Source organism: Amblyomma mixtum, chromosome 1, assembly GCF_055824585.1.
Source record: "Amblyomma mixtum isolate Tamu chromosome 1, ASM5582458v1, whole genome shotgun sequence".
NCBI classification, from domain to species: domain Eukaryota; kingdom Metazoa; phylum Arthropoda; class Arachnida; order Ixodida; family Ixodidae; genus Amblyomma; species Amblyomma mixtum.
Window position 1 is genome coordinate 209,530,409 of NC_143012.1, and position 13,958 is coordinate 209,544,366.

The window sequence follows — 13,958 nt, forward strand, 5'->3', positions numbered from 1 at the left end:
GTCAAGGTCACATATACACGGTGGGAATGATGCAAAATGCCATAGGAAAATGCCATAGGATGCATGACCATAGGAAACTTTACTACACCGCCTAAAATCGAAGCGCGACCCCGAAATCACACGTCCAGGCGTGGACAGAGGCTGACCAAACAAGCAAACGATGCAAAAACGGCGGCTCAAAACCCGTCCGACAACAATAAACGAAGCCAAGGCAATCCATGGGTGAAAATAACGCTTTGGGCTGGCTTTTCGTTATTTCCACCGGGTCGCAATAACGCTTTGGCTTGGATTTCCGTTATTCTCACCCGGTCGCAATAACGCCGGCCCTGTACCGACCCACTGCACACGACCGGCTCGTACTGTGCCATTGTTGGCTCGTGCTAAGCGTCTAGACCTGTCAGAGAATGCATTGTTTTAGGATGTGAAGTGGCGCCATCTGCAAAGAGAAACACATCCGGGCTCTTGCGAGGGCTACCGGGAAGGGAAGTTATGGACCGTAATGGCTGCCGTCTCGGCTAGCAATGTATGTGGAGTTCGGCATAAAGAATTTTGTTCGCACGTTTGCTATGCGCTGTTTGGTAATCACTTATCAGTCTCATGCGCGGCGCTGTGCAGACGCATGGATGCCTGTTCTGCTGGCCAGTGTGCTTTCTGTGGTGCATTGTTGGGTGGTGACGAATTTCTTGTTATCCGAAGCTGCCGTTGGATGAGGTGCCGGGAGATCCTGCGTGCTTGTCGTTTGCCTGTTCTCACACTGCACACCGCGAAACTTCGACCAAGATCTGCTCTCGGACGGATTCTGTAACTACAGACTTTTCATTTCTCATTGAGCGCGAGGATAGCGCTCCTTGAACGTCAGCGAAAAAGTCCTTACTTCGCGTACCCTGTCCACGATAAGCCTAACAAGCAGAAACTTGAAGTGAAACATTTGACTCGCCACGGTGAGACTATGCGCGGCTGTATTGCTTTTGTGTCATATTTGACGCGCTGTTCTGACCAATGCTCTATACGCTGGTTTGACGCGCGAGTTGGCACGGATACTTCTATAGTAATCTGCCATGCTTCGACCGTGGCGTTTTTTTTTAAAATTATTTTCATTACTTGGGGAAAAGCAGTGCTGTGCGTTGTGTCCGTCTAGGGAGCATTTTGCGCCTCCTGCATTCTTTCGCTAAAGGGGGGGGGGAAGCTACTACGCCAGTACGCTTTGTCCCGCTGGATCTTCCAAGTAGGATCCCGAACTGTCGTTTTCATGTCCGGCTTTCAACCCGTTCGCAACATGTCTGCTTGTCTTCAAGCTACCTCCTCAACGTCGCATTTGAATCCCGGTTTTTCGCGGCTGCTGCCCTTTTACATGCGCGCGCCGTTACGCTCGTCCTTTCTGCGGCCACCGATCATTTGTGAATTTTCGACACGTGTATACCAACTGTCGCCGATCGCAGTGCGAGACCGCTAAAGGTCGGTGGCTTGTCAGTGCAGTCGTAGCGCACCGGCGGGCTAGCGCTGCGCGCGTGGACAGTTTGCTCGCTTCCATACGGATCTGCTTTGCACGGCGTGGTCATCGCCACCAATCTAAGCTTTGACCAGTTAGCCGTTGTTTGAAATTTCCCGATTTCTTGAATTGGTGGCATAAAAATCAAACGGGCGCTTCCAACGCCTGTTGCCGATCGATTTTTAACGTTATTGACTACTTGCAATTTGAGATCAGCCTGCGCGATCACTGCGCGAAGTCGTCCACGACGACACCCTCGAGGGAGAAACAAAAATCTAGAGAACCCATGGCCTGCACCCAATGCCATCAGCAATCAAGTGCTGCCAAAGAGCAGTCTCAGTCGCTTTTTTCTCTCTTTCTGGCTTTTTCTTTTCTTCTTATGCAAACATTGGTGCTTGCACGCAACCAGTCTTTAACCGCTGTGCATGCAGGATGCGTCACGCTGAGGCTGGGATGTTGCTACTGGCTGGGAACGGTATTTGGCATTTGAAGTTGCATTTGCTTGCATGCTGAATGTAGGAGACTGCATGGAACACATTACACTGGTCGGTTTGTTTGAAGTACATATAACTGTGGGCTACTCCTACCTGTCGGAATCCCTGCATGTTTAGAGTAGATGGCATTGAGTGGTGTGGAGTTCTATGCTTTCGGGGTCATCTTAACAAATGAGTAACCACTGCCATGACTGCTTGATCGTTTGCACTCTTGTAGGAATGTGCTGCACATGTGGTAATTTACTCAGCTGCAAGTGTGTATGTTTTCATGTTGTGTTGATTGTTTTAGCTGCTACACAAGGCACACACATGGAAATACATGGTTCAGTGTAATAGAAAGAGCATTGGATGGTGTGATGCTCGTTTAACCTGTTTAGTATCATGCAACACATGGTTCAGTGTAGTGTTGTCATGTAAGGGTAGAAAGGTTTTTCCTGTCCGCCACAGAAAACACTGTTCCGGTCAGGATGGAGGCAATAGGTCGTCACTAAGGATCTGTTTGTTGCTTTGAATGCAGTCACTAACTGTTGTAGAATCAGCTCTTCCATGACAGTATAATAATAGAAATGAGATGCTGTTGGAGCTAAGCTGTTTGTACTAGTTTTGAAAGTATCATACATCTTCAATATCCGTCCTAATTGATGGCAGAAAACACCCCCAATGCTGTATCAGCAATCCCAGACAAAGTGGGGTTTGTTCTTTACACCTTTCATGACTTATCCAAGGTTACCTGAAATGTAACCAGTATTAAGCCACATTCGTATTTTGCATTTGCTTTCATATATTAATGAGTGCAGTTCATGCCTGAGGAACTTATGCATTTTCTGTCTTTAGATTTCTTGTCTTATTGGAGGGAGTAGACTGCGTAAAGGCCTTGTTTCTGCACTGTTAAGCGCTGAGGTGACAGTGTTGCTTTCAAATCCTTACAGGCCACATGCTGAGACCATGGTCCTCACTCATCTAGTCTACTTGGTCATTGGCTGCCACTGAGGTTGGCTACGCCGTGTCAAGCCAATTTTATTCGTAAGTGTTCTTCAAGAGATTTTAAAGGAAGCATGCGTTTCGTTTAAGTACTGCCATGGGCCCATAAACACGTTAAGCATTGCCGATGGGTCTTCATGTTTGTGCATAAATGCAGTAAACAGCACGGCTAGTGTGCCTGAGGACACGGGTTTGATCCCAGCCACGGCGGCCGCGTTTTGGTGACAAACACAAATACATTTTCTAGCATCTTTTCTGTAAACTTTATATTGGCAGGTCTAAATAAAGCATGGCAGAATGTTACAGATCATGGTACATACATGGTACAGATTATGGTACATACATGAAAACAAATTAAAGGTGCACAGAAGTGGAATCCGAACTAGTCTTTTCACCGGGGATATCGATCTACACGTTCCGAGCATTATTAGGAACTTTGGATGATTGTCCTGTGCAGCCGATTTCCCTAATTTAAATCGGATTAAGTGTCCCGGCTCCCGCCTTTATTTGAACTCGCCGCAGACGGTAGAGGAGTAAACTAACGCGTGGAGTTCCTTTCAGGCAGTCACATGGCGGCTTCGCTTTCAGTTTAATTTTTTTTAAGTTTCCATGAATAAATAGAACCAGTCAGAGGCACATAGCTGCAAATCAGGCCCACGGGATTAAAAATACGTAGGGACTGTTTGCTTTCACCGATTGCTATATATCACTCCGCTGATTACAGAGCGGCAAGCCGCCACGGGACTGGCTGAAAGGTTGGCTGACTCCTCCTACCGTCTGCGGTGAGTTCGAAAAAAGGCAGGAGCCGGGACGTTTAGTCTGATTTAAATTAGAGATATCGGCTGCATAGGACAATGATTAGAAGTTTCCAAGTATGCTCGGAACGTGTAGATCGAGTTCCCGCGGCAAAAAGACGAATTCATATTCCTCTTTAGTGCACCTTTAAAGGGACAGTCTACTTGACTTAATTCTTTCTGTGGATATCGACAGCTGTGTAGATCGAGTTCCCGCGGCAAAAAGACGAATTCATATTCCTCTTCAGTGCACCTTTAAAGAGACAGTCTACTTGACTGAATTCTTTCTGTGGATATCGACAGCTGTGTAGATCGAGTTCCCGCGGCAAAAAGACGAATTCATATTCCTCTTCAGTGCACCTTTAAAGAGACAGTCTACTTGACTGAATTCTTTCTGTGGCAATCGACAGCTTTTTCTAAATAAACAAGTACCCGGCTGTGGTGCTAAGAAACGCAGCAGAACAATTTCAAGCCTAATTTTTTTTGGCGTGGTAGTCTCGCTTTCTCGTGGTAAACGGTGTCAAGAAACTCTGACGTCTAGAGTGTCTCGATGGGCCAGCGGCATCTTCAGTGTGGAGACGCCCCTCGCCAGCTACAAGAGGGTCTTACTCCCCTGCTTGGCCGCACTGAGCATAGTATGACAGCACACCGTTCGTGACAGAAATTTGTGGTTAGTACATGGAATTGTGCTTACTTGGTACTTTAAGAAGACAGAGTGGTACCAGAGACAGCTGAGAAAGTGAATTTGAGTTACTCTGAAAAGCAGGTAATAATTAGCATTTTCCGACAAACTCGGTTGTGAAGAGTCATGCCTTCAGACAACGAATGCAGCATATTCTTCTGCTATTGATTGACCTAGATACTTGAAATTACAGATACTTTTCCAACGGTCGGGACGACTCATTTTCAGCTGCAGCAATGCCACTCCCCTCTGTTTTTCCTCCCGATATGAAAGAAAAGGTGAAAAATGTGAAAAAAGGGGCTCTTTGACAGAATTCTGCAGTTACACAAGGAGGCGCGTCAGTTCTGGCACAGATCTTTACTGTTCACGCTTGTGTGGCAGTATGAATGTGGTTGATGAAGTTGAGAGTGTGACGAAATCCCATCTGGCCGGGGGGATACATTTCAAAAAACAGAGACGCCGACCAGTAAAATGAAAATTGAAATTGATGTTTCGGCGCCCAGAATGAGGGCCTTGTTCACAATGGAATCACACCAAGAGGGTTCGTCAATGGGGTTATATCAACAAATGCCGATTAATGCGACTGCGCAAGAAGTTCCTAGAGGGTGGCAGCATCTTAGATGTAGATAATGAGTATGGCCTGGGGATGATTTCTCTTTGAGAGCGTAAACAGTATAGACATACACTGCGTCTTGAATATTTTCCACAATCCTGGCTGAGTTCTAAACTGCACGAGATAGTGTGAGACATTGGTTTTTGGTTATGCTCGAGGTGGGGACACTTGGATCTGAAGCAGTCGGTTAGGAGCTGATTTTGTCAGGTTTCTTTAGTGAATCACATGTACACAAAAAGCTTTCAATGAAATTTGTCCTCAAGTAGCGCGACTTGTCAACTACGAAACAGCAAGGCGCCATCACATCGTATCGTCAACCTACCTCTAGCTTACATTACCCAGAGGGAAACACAACTATGGGCATGGTTTTGTTGATGAACAAGCCACCAATGAAAGAAAGAAATTGAGTAGCTTAACTGCACAAAAATAACTATTTCGCATCTCATCCTTCATGCTATTGATACACATGCGCAGCTGGCCTCGTGAAGAGGTTTTACATAGTCTTAGACAATTCGGTGATCTGTATGCCTTACATTATGAATACTAAAGAAAACGAAACAGACGCGGTCAGTTTTGAGTGCAGCTAGCGCTCTGATGGTCCAGGAATCCTCTCTCATTATCCTCTCATACTCTCGGACAACTTTCTATGTCACTGTAGCAGAGCCTAGGTAGAAAAGAAAAGCAGACAGGCATTTGTTTCTGTGCCTGGTGGCTGGTTTTTTTAGTTGTTCAGGCCGGGATGCAGAGGGGGGAAGAGGGGAAGTTAGATGGTGCCGGGGTTGCGATTGCTGAGGTAGGCCTCTCCCCAAGTCACGGGGACAAAGGCCTATCTCCTTCTCTTTCCTGCATAGCCTTGGCTTCACAGACGGGACTCAAATTTCGCTGTACTTTGCACTTGTGGTAGGACTCATACTTACGTGTCACAGTTGGATTTACACACCTGGAGTGGAATAGAATTCACCTCCTTTTGGCGGTGGGTAAGTGCTGCCATCTATGAATGCAAAAAGTTAAAATCTGAGTTGCCTTGGACCTGGTGAGCCCTCTTAAAAGGGCAGTTCATTGTCACTGACCAGTGAAAAAATTTATCGGTAGATCCTGCCCCATGGTGGTAATAGGTAATGAGTGCGAAACTCGCAATTTACACTGGAATTTTTGTTTTAACTTGGCTAAGAAAGTCAGCTCTGAGCGGATGGTAGCGCCACACTGCGTTCTCTCATTGTGGCAAACATGGTATACACCTGGAGTGAATGTGCTACGTTTTTTTTATCGTTGTGTCCCCGACGTCAGGGTTTACAGACACCAACCACCTTGAGAAAGCGAGGCTACCATTTGGCACAAGTTAGCTTTTAAATTGTGTTTCCCAGCGCCATAGCTGGGTATTCATTTATTGGGCAAGTAACTTTCGATTGCCACAAAAAAATACTTGATAAAAGCTGATAGACTCTCCATGTAACGAGTATGAACATATTGAGTGATTTGTGGTGGCCAGATCTTTTGTGTTGTATCTCTAGGCAACGAACCAATACTCAGCTTATAAAAGTAGTAAGCTCAAGTCAAGCTGTGTATGCTGCTTTTAGTCTACGTGGCGTGCACTTCTGGAAAATGAAATAAAATTTCTCCCTATTTCATCTGATCGTAGTCAAGCAGCTATTGCACAAATAAATTTCATTGCGACAGAGGCATTTTAAGCCTTAAGTTGTAAACGTGACATTTCTGAGCTTTTCCAAGATAGGCAATGTTGCACAGTGCTGCTCTTGTTTGTTTTGTAGTTGCAGTATCAGCAGTGCCTTGTATTTGAAGCAGCGCAGCTGTAGTTTTCTTGGTCCTCTGTGCACTTTTGGTGGGGCATTTTGAAAAGCAGGAGTCTTTCAGAACTGGTTGTTCGCATTTTTTCATTTCTAGAAAGGAAACAAGCATGCAGTCTCCGTCGAGACGTTCACGCACAACTGAGTAGAGCTACTTGCCAAAAGACTTAACTCGTGAGTATGGAACTGCCTGTTTTGTCTTGGTCAAGTTAGCTTTAGGGTGTTGACTAATGCTTGCAGCTGCAATCTTTTGCAGCTTTCAATGTGCATTGATATCTGCTGTCATCGCAGTGGCCGTAGAATTGTTTCTAAGGAAGCAGTAGTGTTAGTTGTTAGAAACCTCTTTTTTTTGACTTGCACTAGCTTTTCATAAGAAGATAGGCTTGGCAACCAAATGTCACGGCCAGACATTTCAAGGACACTGACCGTGTTAGGTCTATTCAGTTGTTGCATACACAGAGGGCTGAGCGTATTAGTGAAATAAAATTTAGCATAATACAATACAGAAATACTTTTATTTACTGAAGGGCTACGCATAGTGTGCACGTTGGATCGAATTCAGCTGGAAGTGTTACACAGGCACTACTGAATGATGTGAAGTCCATTGGCAGTTGGAAAGCTGAAGGGCCTTTCACTTTGAGTATTGAAACGGCCTGTGTAACAGGGTTGTGAGTTCAGCGAGGGATGCTTTGAACTGCCTGTTTCAGCATGCCTTGTGGCACCAAGTAACATCCATTGATGCTGGATTTTTTTTTTTTCGGCATGCTTCGTCTAACAGTGTGTTCCATGATCTTATTTTAGCTTTGAAAGCGCTGTCGGCTCACTTCTTCACATGTGCCTGATCGGCTGTGATAGCACTAACCAGTTAATATGTCCTCAGCCATTAAGGTTATGAGGGTTAGATAATCGCTTTGGTGATGAAACTGTTATACACTGTGTATGGAAATGACATTCTTCCAACACTACAAAGAGCAGCAGTACAGGCGACATAGGTCATTGTAAAATCAGCTTAGCATTGCCAATAGTGGTGAGGGAGCCTGAATGCATTGTTTACTGCACAAAACATTGGCTGTTTCTCCGATTGCTGTGAAAGGTAAACCGCCCTCCCCACAGACTGGGCCCCATAGACTGGGAACTGACAGCTGCATTGCAGGGATCACATACACCAATGCATGCCATGGCTTTCACGGGTGGGATGTGGGCATTATGCATGGCTTGTTTTAGCTAGCATTCGGAGTGGTCAATTCGAATTCAGTTTTTTTTAAATCTTGTTTCCTACAACATGTGTTTCGAAAGTGTATTTTGGTAGATAGTGCATCGATGATAGATGCGTGTCAATCTGCTCGCTTCCAGGAGGCTGTCGGAGCGGCCATGGCCAGCTGAGAGGGCGGACTACGGTCGCTGCCATGAGCTCCGACGAGGAAGAGATCGCTCCGCGACGCAAGCGCAACACACGGGTCATCGTGGACGAGGAGGAAGAGGAGAAGGAGGAGCAGAAGTCGTCGGCCGAAGGGAGCTCGGAGGAAGGCAGTGGCGAGGAGGACGACGATGGGGACGGAAGTGGCAGCAGCGATGAAGAGTCCGGTTCTTCCTCCGAGGAAGCGGACTCTGCGGCAGAAGACGAGGCTGGCGAGGAGTCGGAGTGGGAGGAAATCCCCCAAGGTGGGCTGCACTCTTGGCTAGCCGAATGGATGGATTCTAATCGGACTCACGCGCACTAAATGGAATTTAAAAGTGGAATTTAAAAAGGGGGGCACTTTGTTGACCTAAAGTGCGGTGAGGCGAAAGCCTTTAGAGTGGTGTTGCTGCTTGTGTCACTGATGTGTGGTTAAGATGTTCAGTAAGTACACAACTGTTTGTGGGTCTTAAATGCTGGAGACACTGGAGGGCGTTTGGGAGGCTTCCGTCTGAATCGACGCCTTTCTGCAAACACTCTTCAGCGTCCTAGACAAGGAGAACTACATACGCGTTGGGAGGAAGTAGCGTAGCCATTAGCACGCTCGGCTGCGGAACGGAAGGATGGTGGTTCGAGTTGCATCGTGCGCAAAGATTTTTCTTCTGGTCTGACTAGAAAAGCATGACATCACTGCTGACAGCCTTCTGTCAACAACGATGAGGTATTAAAGGCTTTCGCCTTAATAGATATTCGCCCTTGCTCTTTGTCTACCAGTTGTCAGGGTTGAACTGTAATCCAGATAATTTACCTTACACGCAGTATATTTTGTTTACTGTTGTCATGTTAATATAGATGCTGCACGTGGACCTTCTGAGATTTTAAATGCACACCTGACCTCAGAGTAACACTCTACTCAACAGTTTCTTAACTCGGTGGCAAAGCTGTGCATGAGATCACCCGGCCACAGGCGATGCGGCGTTCTCTCTAAGGTTTCAGCCATGGTGGCTGTGTGGTGGTGGAGACGACCGTGCTCCGATTCACTGGGCCGTTTGCGTCTCTCCTTGCCCTCAGTGGTTGCAACCACTGAGCAGATGAACAGTTCACCGCTGCCTCGCAGAACTGCTCTTGGAGGGCTGCCAGCAGCAGATCACACTGGCAGCGGTGACGGCGGCAGCGTCCAAGAAGAGCCTGCCCGCCTCGTGCACCAAGGCGGCTGACGCTGCGGGCGAGGCCAGTGACAGCGACCTGAGTGACGCCCAGGCGGAGCGCTGCTCGGTGTGCCTCAACCGCTTTCTGGGCCAGGAGGTGGGCACGCCCGAGAGCTGCGACCACATCTTCTGCCTCGACTGCATCCAGGAGTGGGCCAAGGTGAGGGAACAACATGCGTGCGCAATTTGCTGCGAGACTGTTTAGGCGCGCTCCACTTCCCTGTGTGGTACGAATTGGAAAAACAGCGCAATCAAAGACGAGACACAAGAGAAGGACAAAACACCAGCGCAAAACACGATGCATCAACGATAGACTGCGTGAACATGCAGAAGATATAGAGAACAAGTCTCGCAGAAACCATCTTGCTGTGCACTGTGCTGAGTGTGAAGATTGCGAAGCGCACCTCATTCCGACCACTATCATCGCCCGTTATAAAGATGAGACCACAAGGCTCATTTTGGAGGCTTGCCATATCAGAAAGCTTGGTAACACCTGTATCAGCAGCCCATCGATAAATCTACTATCAAAGGAACTTGCGTATCTTAATCAGTGACTTGCCTTTCTTTTTAGTCAAGTTGTGTGGTTGTGCAGTATCTTTCTCACATGCTTATTTTGTGTTTTTACTCGTGCCATTTCATTTACCGTATTTACTCGCATAATTTGCGCACTTTTTTTCCAAAAATTAAGGCTTCAAAAAGGGGGTGCGCAAATTACGCGAAAATTTCGCAAACATGCCTTAAAAACTCACCCGCAAAAAGGACATAACACGCAATATAATCTAAAAAAGTGAGGCATCATATACAAGCAAAACACTTTCCTTTATTCACATACTTTGTCTAGTCGGAGTCGTTGCTAGATAAATTGGATTCCGAGCCACAGCTGACATCGTCGCGGCCGTCGTCACCATCGTCGCTGGCGTCCCAAATCGCGTCGTCCTCTGTTCCGTCAAGCGCATTCGACAGGCCAGTTTTTTTGAAGCTGTGCTCCACAATGTTGAGAGAGACCCTGTCCCACGCTGCCAGAATCCATTCGCAGACCGTCTCCAAAGGAGGCCTCTTCATTCTCCCAGTCGGAGTGAGACCGTGTTCTCCGCTGGCCATCCACTCGACGTAGAACTTCCGCACGTTGTCTTTGAACGGCTTATTGATAGAAACATCCAACGGCTGCAGGACTGATGTTAGGCCGCCTGGGATGACAGCCAGGTTGGTCTTCATCTCCTTTAACTTTTCTTTCACACTGTCGACTAGATGGCCCTTGAAGCTATCAAGGACCAACATCGATGGCAGCCGCAAAAGAGCGCCTGGTCGCTTCCCCCACACAGTGTCCAGCCAGTCGAGCATTAATGCCTCATTCATCCACCCTTTTTCGTGGACACGAACATGGATGCGTCCTTTCACTTTCAATTTTGGCATCGTCTTTCGCTTGAATATCACGAAGGGTGGTAGTTTGCGACCGTCAGCAGTCACCGCCAGCATTACGGTGCACCGTTGCTTTTCGCTGCCGGTTGTTTTTATGGCAACAGACGAAACTCCCTTTTCGCTCACCGTGATGTTGGGTGGCATGTCGAATGTCAGCGGCGTCTCGTCAGCGTTCCCGATCTGGGACATTATGAAACATTCCGTCCTGCGAAGCGCTATCACGAAACGGTGAAATGCCACCACTTTTTCTTCGTAGTCAGCGGGCAAACGCTGGCAGAGAGTTGTCCTCCGTCTCAGAGACAGGTGGTGGCGTCTCATAAAACGGGTCACCCACCCCCTGCTTGCTTTGAACGTCGGAGCTGGGATCCCTTCCTCACGTGCGATTTTCCTTGCCTGGAACTGCAGCATCTCGCACGACACTGCTATCCCGGAAGCCCGATGCTCGCGAACGTAACGCACGAGCTCTTCTTCAACGGTGGGGAATTTACCTTTCTTAGGTCCCCGAAATGCTCTCCTTCCCGGGCTTGCATTTACTAGCTCTGCCTTCTGTTTCCGCCAGTACCGCACGTGGCTTTCATTAAGCTTGTACTGCCTGGCAGCGGCACGATTTCCATTTTCTTCGGCAAATTCAATCACCTGGAGTTTAAATTTCGCCGGATAGTTATGGTAGCCCATTGCAACCGAAGAACCGTACGTCGAACCACTACGCACAAAGCCGAGCCACCAACCACAAAGAGATCGACGCGCCAGACGCACAACGAGCACTACTGCGTCGCGGCTTCGCGTTGGCTGGGATTGCTTTGGCTTGGCTTGCTTTGGCTTGACCTTGGCAGTGCGCCGCATCGATGCGGTCTGCTTGTGCGTTCCCGCGTGCATGGTGGCGTTTTCGCGCAATCGCGCAAAGAAGTGCGCAAAATATGCGGTTAAAAGTTTTTTTTTATAAATCCGGGTAATAAGTTACGGGTGCGCAAATTACGCGAGGGCGCAAATTATGCGAGTAAATACGGTATATGCTGCCTCACTTGTAGCAATAAACCATTTGGTTGTTAGTCAGCGCTGGTGTTTTGTCCTTCTCTTGTGTCTCGTCTTTGCGCTGTTTTTCCAATTCGTAAAACATGTACCAACCAGCCCGTATTTGCCCTCTTCTGGAATTCCCTGTGTGGACCTTCCTTAGTAAGTTGTTCGGAGCGCAGCGCAACCGTGTGACAACAATGACGAGGAAGAGATGTGAAAAACATGCAAGTGTTGGCTACCCACTTCTTTGCTAACTTGAACTCATAGGAGACAGAAAACCCAATAGCAGAAAGTTGATAATGCAACAAGACCTTTTTGTTGATGTTGCACCAACTTGCCCCATGGATCATTCCAGGTAGGATGGTAGTGGGGATGGCAGCCATCCCAGAGGCAGCAGAAAAGTTCCACAGAGACCCGATTATAGTTAAAATTGTTCCATGCGTTGCTTTCTTTAGATAGGCATTGTCAGCGACTGTTTATATAGCAGGCACTGTGCTTTGTTTAATATGAGTTGTGTACTGCTAACAGAAGCTTCCTCAGCTGTGTGTCTGCAGAGTGTGCCTATGTACATTGATAAATTGAATAACAAAGTTGACATCTTGCTATGCCAAAGGGAATTCAACCTCTTTTGGCACTCATTGCTGCTGATACCTATTCAGTTTTTGGATCTGCGCTGTTGATGCAGTGCTCTTTTTTTTTTCAGTGCTTCGTGAAAAGTTTGCCCACTGACATGTCAGGCAGAGGCCGGGTGTGTCAGATGTATAATTTAGGTTCAGCTGGTGAATTCAGCTTTTGAGGAAACAAAAACACCCAAACACCTGAAGTGGGCGGCATTCTGGCAACATAGGAATACAGTCAGTCTTGTGCACTTGGTGCCAGAAATTATCAACTGATGAGGCAGCTCAGTGAGAGCAGTTAGCTTTGAACTTCACTGGGAAGGCCATTTTTTCTTTTGTTCTTTGGTTTCTTTGTCTTATGCTTAGCTGCTGTTTGTGTGCTGTGCAGAACATGAACACCTGCCCCGTGGACCGGTCGGTGTTCCGGCTCATCCTGGTGCGCAAGGGTGACCGGGTGGTGCACCAGATCTCGGTGCCAGCTCCCGGCGAGGGGGAGCAGGTGGAGGAGGAGGAAGATCTGACCTACTGCGAGGTGTGCGGCCGCAGTGACCGTGAGGACCGGCTGCTGCTGTGCGATGCGTGCGACCTGGGCTACCACTGCGAGTGCCTCAGCCCCCCGCTGGACTCTGTGCCCATCGAGGAGTGGTACTGCCCCGATTGCGCACCCGACCACGCCCCAGTTGAAGGTCAGGGGCCCCTTCTCACTCGAGTCGCGGGACTGCTTCCCATGGAAGCTTGCAGCATCTACTGGTTCCCTTTGAGAGGAGAGTGTTGAAAAGAAGAAAAACCGTAAAAGGCCGTGGAGGACAAATTAAAATTGGCCGGCTGTTTCGGTAGGTTGCCGCGTTCAAATAAAAAGGCAGCTACTGCTAAAAAAGAACCCTCAAAAATGAAACACTAGTATCGCTACCTACCTGCTGCAGTGGCTCAGTGGCTGAGCTGAAGTACCCAGGTTCGAACGTGACCGCGGCGGCTGCATTTTGATGGAGGCTGAATGCAAAAAGGCGCCCGTATGCTGTGCGATGTCAGTGCACATTATAAAGATCCCCGGTGGTCGAAATTATTGCGGAGCCCTCCACAACGGCACCACTTTCTCTCTTCTTTCACTCCCGCCTTCCTCCGTTCCCTTACAGCGCAATTCAGGTGTCCACTGAGATGTGCCATTTCCTTTATGCAAAAACCAATTTCTGAATTTTTATACTGCCACCGCCAGCTGCTTTCACAAGCAAACTGGAGCGATGTTGAGACTGGTTTTTCTGTGCAGATCTCCCAGGCTAGCCTGTACTGCCATTCACTTCCAAGCAGGGATCACAGTGTCCTTTTTTAGTCGTCATGTCAAGATTTTGAATTGAGTGGTGAGGGGGGGGGGGGGGGAAGTTCATTTTACCGGGTTTGCTGTTACTACCTATTTCACTGATTTTCCGGCATCTTTGTCCACACTGCTGG

The 13,958-nt window shown here is 47.8% G+C and overlaps 1 protein-coding gene across 4 annotated transcripts in view; it reads left to right on the top strand.

Moving 5' to 3' along the window:
• The first annotated feature begins 470 nt into the window (after positions 1–470).
• LOC149370763 (uncharacterized) overlaps positions 471–13,958 on the top strand; it is a 42,596-nt gene continuing 29,108 nt past the window's right edge. The window contains exons 1-6 of one of the 4 annotated variants that reach the window (XM_089563001.1): positions 471–523; positions 2,913–3,006; positions 6,956–7,032; positions 8,212–8,520; positions 9,372–9,622; positions 12,901–13,198. In XM_089563001.1, the coding sequence (XP_089419127.1) occupies positions 8,265–8,520; positions 9,372–9,622; positions 12,901–13,198 (805 nt within the window). In that variant the 5' untranslated portion in view covers positions 471–523; positions 2,913–3,006; positions 6,956–7,032; positions 8,212–8,264. Of the gene's footprint in view, positions 942–2,912; positions 3,007–6,955; positions 7,033–8,211; positions 8,521–9,371; positions 9,623–12,900; positions 13,199–13,958 lie in introns of all 4 variants that reach the window. The other 3 variants (XM_089563017.1, XM_089563007.1, XM_089563010.1) reach the window with 3 other exon arrangements.